The sequence below is a fragment of the Crocodylus porosus genome, unplaced genomic scaffold (genome assembly GCF_001723895.1).
Source record: "Crocodylus porosus isolate Cpor-Errol unplaced genomic scaffold, CroPor_comp1, whole genome shotgun sequence".
NCBI classification, from domain to species: domain Eukaryota; kingdom Metazoa; phylum Chordata; order Crocodylia; family Crocodylidae; genus Crocodylus; species Crocodylus porosus.
In genome coordinates this window covers 49,665,875-49,671,640 of record NW_017728949.1, presented here as the reverse complement: position 1 = coordinate 49,671,640, position 5,766 = coordinate 49,665,875, and the positions used below count along the sequence as shown (strand labels likewise).

The 5,766-nt window shown below is 54.4% G+C and overlaps 1 protein-coding gene across 2 annotated transcripts in view; it reads right to left on the bottom strand.

Annotated features, from left to right (window-relative positions):
* IFIH1 (interferon induced with helicase C domain 1) overlaps positions 1-4,994 on the bottom strand; it is a 46,903-nt gene extending 41,909 nt beyond the window's left edge. Inside the window, exon 1 of one of the 2 annotated variants that reach the window (XM_019554494.1) lies at positions 4,482-4,994. In XM_019554494.1, the coding sequence (XP_019410039.1) occupies positions 4,482-4,928 (447 nt within the window). In that variant the 5' untranslated portion in view covers positions 4,929-4,994. The remainder of the gene's footprint in view (positions 1-4,481) is intronic. The other variant, XM_019554492.1, reaches the window with a different exon arrangement.
* Positions 4,995-5,766: the final 772 nt, after the last annotated feature.

Below are 5,766 nucleotides of genomic sequence, written 5' to 3'. Positions count from 1 at the left end.
CAAAACACAAAAAACCAAAACAAGACTGTGCCTCAGGTGTGCCAGGCCTCCCTGGCTTTCTAAGATCACGCCTTGAGGCACCAGGGTCTGTGCCCCCCCCCACAAAAGCCACACCATCGCTGGTACCAGGGTCTGTGCCCCCCAAAAGCCACAGCCTCACTGGCACCGGGGTCTCCACTCCATAGCGGGTCCCCAAAATGAGGCCTCCTCCTTCCCCTAATAGCTTCACCCAAGCCACTGATCTTATTCATTAATCAAAAAGGAAAAACATAAGCAGTCCCGTCCATGGGTAATAACTGCCCCCAGCTAATGTGAAAAAGAAAAAAAAACATCATGTCCGCTTACATTCACAGGGTCCGTGCTTCGGCTCCCCGCCATCAGCTCATGTCCTTCCTATGATGTGGGTTCCTGGCTCTCTGGGGCTTCTGTGGTTCCCCTCTTTCCGCCTTTGGGCCACTCCTTCATAGAGCTGAGGCACTCCTTCCCCTTTGGCGGCTACCTCCTAACTGCCATTCGGCCCAGGATTTTTATAGTCCTGCCCCTTTCTGGCCAGACTCAGCATTTAATCCCTTCTTTTCCAGCCCTCCATGCCCAGAAAGTTCTGGACTTAAAGGGGCAGAAGTGCCTTCCGGTAACAGGGCTAGGGTCCTCTGTTACAATGCCCTATATTTGCATGCAGCCATTCTTCCTGCTGTCCAGTGCCTGGTAGAAAAGTGATATACAGGTCTTAAAGGCTGAGTGTCAACTGGCAGGCTCACACTCAAAAACCATGCATTGGGTCAAGCACATGCCCAGATTTCTTTAGGAGGCTCCTGAAGGACAGCCAGCACAGGTTTGTCATGAGTGGGTCTTGCCTGACCAATCTTGCCTTCTTCTATGACCAGGTGACATATCACCTGGACAAGGGAGAAGAGATTGACATCATATATCCAGACTTTAAAAAAGCCTTTGATCTGGTGTCCCATGATCTCCTCATGGAAAAATTGGCCAACTGTGGCCTCGGCTACACCACAGTTCGATGGCTGGGAAATTGGCTCCAAGGATGGACCCAGAGAGTAGTGGTCAATTGTAGGGAATCACTATTGTGCTTTGTGACCAGGGATGTGTTTTGAGATGATTCCAAGAAGGTTTTGCCCCATGATCCCAGCAGAAGGGCAGCTTCTTAAACAGCACACAAGGATGGGGAGTAAGTTGGAGCCTGGCAGAATCAAGCTGCACTCTGGGCTGGGCAAGACCCTGGTCAAGGATGTCCAGGAGGATCCCCCAGTGCCACAGAGACATGATACGGGGTGGCCCAGGAAGGATTTCCATCTCTAATCCCAGCCCAAAACCAGTTCCCTATTCAAGTCTGTAACAGAGCACAGAGTATGCTCCGTTACTCACAGATGTGTGGGCAGCAGCTATCTAGTCTGCAGCTGGTGGCAACTCCAGTTAGGCAGGACTGCCTGATTGGGAACAGGGCCCAGCTGTTTTCTGTAAGAGCAAAGGCCTAAATAGCAGAGCCAGTAGCGGAAGGACATCACTGGCTGGAGCTACTGCTCACAACACCTTGGAGGTCTGAGGCAGGCTACAGGGATGGAAGGAGGTTCTCTGCCCTGGTTACAACAGAAAACTGCACCCTGCTGAACTAGGATGGTCTGGTGGGGCTGCCCATGGCAGGGTAGTCCCTGGAAATGCCAGGCCAGTCACCTCACCAGTGAAAGGCGAGTAAGGGGCCCCTTATAACCCCACCCCCCACTTCCCTGGTGGGTAGTAAGACCAAGCAGGGGGAGCCCAGACTCACTGTGTGCTGAAGCAGGGCCCAGGTCAGTTAGGGGGACCTGAGGCAGCATCCAAACTCATAGTTGAGCTCTGAGGCTGCACTAGGGAGGTGGGAATGAGGCTCCAGGGAGATGGGGGAGCTATGAGTAGAGCTCTTGGGGCAAGGGGATAAAGGATTATAGCCCAGGGAGGTCAGGGGCCAGGGCTTAGAGCCCTGATCCCAGAAATGGAGCTTGGAGCCCAGAGACAGGGTTTGGAGCCCAGAATAAATGGTAGGGGCTGGGAGCCCTGAATGAAGGGGATAAGGGTCCTGAGACAGACTGGGAGCCAGACAGTAATGATAGGGGTCTAAGAGCCCAATAGAATATGAGGAGGCCTTGGCATCAGGGCAAGTACATGGGCAGCCTCTTGCCTGATTAACATCATATAATCATTATCATCAAGGCATGGCGGGCGAAGACAGCAGGTGGTTAGCCCAGAAACAAGTAGGCGGGCCGATGACTAACCAGCCCTAGGACACCCACTTGTTACAGAGTCCATATACTTAGTACAGTGGCGGGGGGGGGGGGGGGGGGGGGGGGGGGGGGGGGGGAGGGGGAGAGGGTGTCGGTTGGAGGCCTGGCATGGCTGAACTGTGCTTTGGGCCAGGTAAGACTCTGATCATGAATGTCTGGGATAGTCCCCTGGCGGTACAGAGACATATTGTAGAGTAGGCCAAGAAGGATTTCCAGCCATCATCCCAGCCCAAAAGCCAGTTCCTTATTCAGACCATTATTCTTAATACAGTTGGCATGGTGGGGAGGGGTGTCAATTAGCCGCCTGGCACAAACAACCCACACTTTGGGAATGGGAGGCTGTCAGTTGGCAGCCCGGCATGACCAAACCACGCTTTAGGCCAAGTGGACTTTTCTCAGAGTTCTCTGGGAGAGTTCGGTATGGGCCAGCCCCAAAAAGTTTTCTGGCCAAAAACCCAGTTCCTTATTTGAGCCTATATACTTATTACAGTGTGCAAGGGAGGCTGTCAGTTGTCACTGCGCTTTGGGCCAGGCAAGACTCTGGTCAGGAATGTCTGAGAGAGTCCCCTGGTGGTACAGAGGCACTGTGTGGGGTGGCCCAAGAAGGATTTCTATCTCTAATCCCAGCCCAAAACCAGTTCCTTACTGGAGCCCATCTACTTAGTACAGTGGCCGGGGGTGGGGCTGGCACTTAGCAGCCTGTCACAAAAAAGTAACTGTATTTTGGGCCAGGCAGGATTCTGGTAAGAGGTGTCTGGGAGAGTCCTTCAGTGCCACAGAGGCACAGTGTGGGGTGGCCTAAGAAAGATTTCCAACTGTAATCTCAGCCCAAAAGCCAGTTCTTTATTTGAGCCCATATATGTAGTACAGTGGGAATGGGGGGTTGTCAGTTGGCAGCCTGGTGGGGCCAAACTGCGCTTTTGGCTGGCACAGACTTTGGTCAGTGACACTGATGTCTAGGAGAGGCCCCTGGTGGTACAAAAACATGTTGTGGAGTGGTCCAAGAAGGATTTCCAGCCATATTCCCAGTTCAAAAGCCAATTCCTTATCCGAGCCGTTATGCTTAGTAATTCAGTTTGCAGCCTGGCAGTGCCAGACTGTGCTTTGGGCCCGGCAGAAGAGTGCTCAAGGTTATTTGGGATGGTAGTGGCATCAACAGGAAGTATAATCCCATCCCAACCTTATCTTCATTTAAAGCTCTGTATTTGATATAGGATATTATTTTACATATTAATCAGTTACTGTGCAAGCTAGTGAAATTCTCTCTCTTTAGAATGTGTTATTCATTAATAACAAGCCCTTTTATTGGCTACAGATTATCTTTCACATGGGACTGGGAGCTATGAATAAGGAACTGGCAATAAGGAACCAACTTCAGCCAGTGAAGAAGAGAAAACACTGCTAGTTTATTGTGCCCAGGCCTTGGTGATCCTGGGGCCAGGTAACAGGTTGAGGGAGCAGGTAAGGCTAAGCCCTGTCCTCGTCTCCTGGCACCTGGGGACTAAGGACAGTATTGCCAGGTCTTCAGTATGAAATTATTGAAAAAAATATGCAAAGAATTATGCGATAAGTCTTCTTTCTTACTGTATATTGGTTAGTGTAAGACACCACCCATTGAGTGAGACCTGAGTGAAAGTTGAGGCATTTCTTTATTTGGAGGCAAGCAGTCATAAGAAGTGCTGACAGCAAACTGGGAAGTTGGCAGGGAAAATACCATGATCACTAGGCTGATTGTCCCAGGGACAGAGGATAACCGCTCTTCTGGCATGGGGTAGTACCCAGGCAGAGGTAATGTACAGTTACCCTCCCACTTTCATTTCCTGTGGGAACATCTTGGCTTTATGCCGACTTTATGGAACTGGGAGACTCCTCCCGAGCTTCCCCTGCGGCCTTATGGCCAAGGGGGCACCGGATCAGGGCTTGTGCCTGCCAACTCATGTGGAAACATCTGAAGCCCCAGGTGGGGGTGGAGGATGTCTGCCGGCAGCAGGACCATGTATGGTTCTTGGAATTGATCTGGCTGGGGAAGAACAATTTTCCTTAAAAAATAAAAATCACAACCTCCGCCCCGAGAAGTTCGTTAGGACTCTCTGAGAATGACCCGGCTTTTGCATACGCTGCATCAACTAGCCGCCTCGAAAAAAACGACGGTGCATTTTGAACGCTCTTTAGAGGGGTGCACACCCCCGGCCCGCCGCTACCTACCCGCTCCCTGTCGTCCTCCGTGGCGAGGCCCGCCCGCAGGCAGCTGTCGACCACCGGCCGGGTCCGCAGCCGGTCCACGAGGGAGCCGTACAGCACCTGCAGCAGCGCCACGCACAGGTCGTGCTCGGCCTCCTCGGCCGCGGACGGCAGGTCGCGCAGGCTGGGGTTGGCGTAGCTGGCGGCCAGGGCGCAGCCGCCGAGCTGCAGCGCGGTCACGAAGGCGGCGAACCAGCCGGGCGTGTGCGGGCCCCGCTCCACGGCGCGCAGCAGCAGCTCGGCCGCCGCCGGCTCCCCGAGCTGCTCGGCCGCGGCGCGGATGCGGTCCCGCTCGGCGCCCAGCTCGGGCAGGTGGTCCAGCACGGGCCCCGTGCGGAGGCCGGCCTTGATGCGGGGCCTGAAGCAGGCGATCATGTCGAGGTAGCGCTCGTCCTGAGCGCGGTCCTCCATGGCGGCACCTCGAGGGCTTCTGCGGCGTCTCGGGCGACGCCGGGGCTTATCAAGCGGCCCGGGCGCTTTCGGTTTCAGTTCCTGCGGACAGCCAAGGCAGGGGCGCCGCCCCCGGGCGGTCCAGCACCCCCGCGCTGCACCGGCTGGCTTGGAGAAGCCCCATTGCCAGCCGAGGGCAGCCAGCGCAGGGTGGGAGGATCCTGAGCTCTGCGGAGAGCAGGGCCCTTCTGCCTCCTGGTTATTGCAACCTTACGATGGGAAGTTTCATTGTTATCAACCGTGGCTTCTTTCTGGAGTTTTGGACAACCCGTTGGACAGGGGTGACTGGTGCCTCCTGAGTCTGGGCAGGCCAAAAGCCCCATATCCACTCCTATACTTCTGTGCCACAGCCTAGTGCCCCCACCCCCAACACACCACTGGCACACAGGGCAAAAAAACTGCCCTGTCCTGAGCAGTGTCAAGTCAGGGGCCAGTCTCTGGGGGGGCATGTGCCACCCCTGTGCCCCCCCTTTCCAGTCACCTGTGCTGTTGGATAATCCAGGCCCAGGCCATTAAACATGTCAAAGACATGGGGAGAGACTCTGAACTTCGTTTATAGGAAACCAGTATAGGAAACAGAACACATCCGACATCTCCTCCCCAAAATTCCCCTAGAAGGTTGAAAAGGAGGACATGAATGGTGAGGTGCTGTACCATAGTATCATAGCTGGTAGTGTCTGAAGGGACCTGAGCAGATCATCGAATCCGACCCCCTGCCATGGCAGGAAAGAGTACTGGGGTCAAACGACCCCAGCAAGGTGTACATCCAGCCTCCTCTTAAAGACCCCCAGGGTAGGAG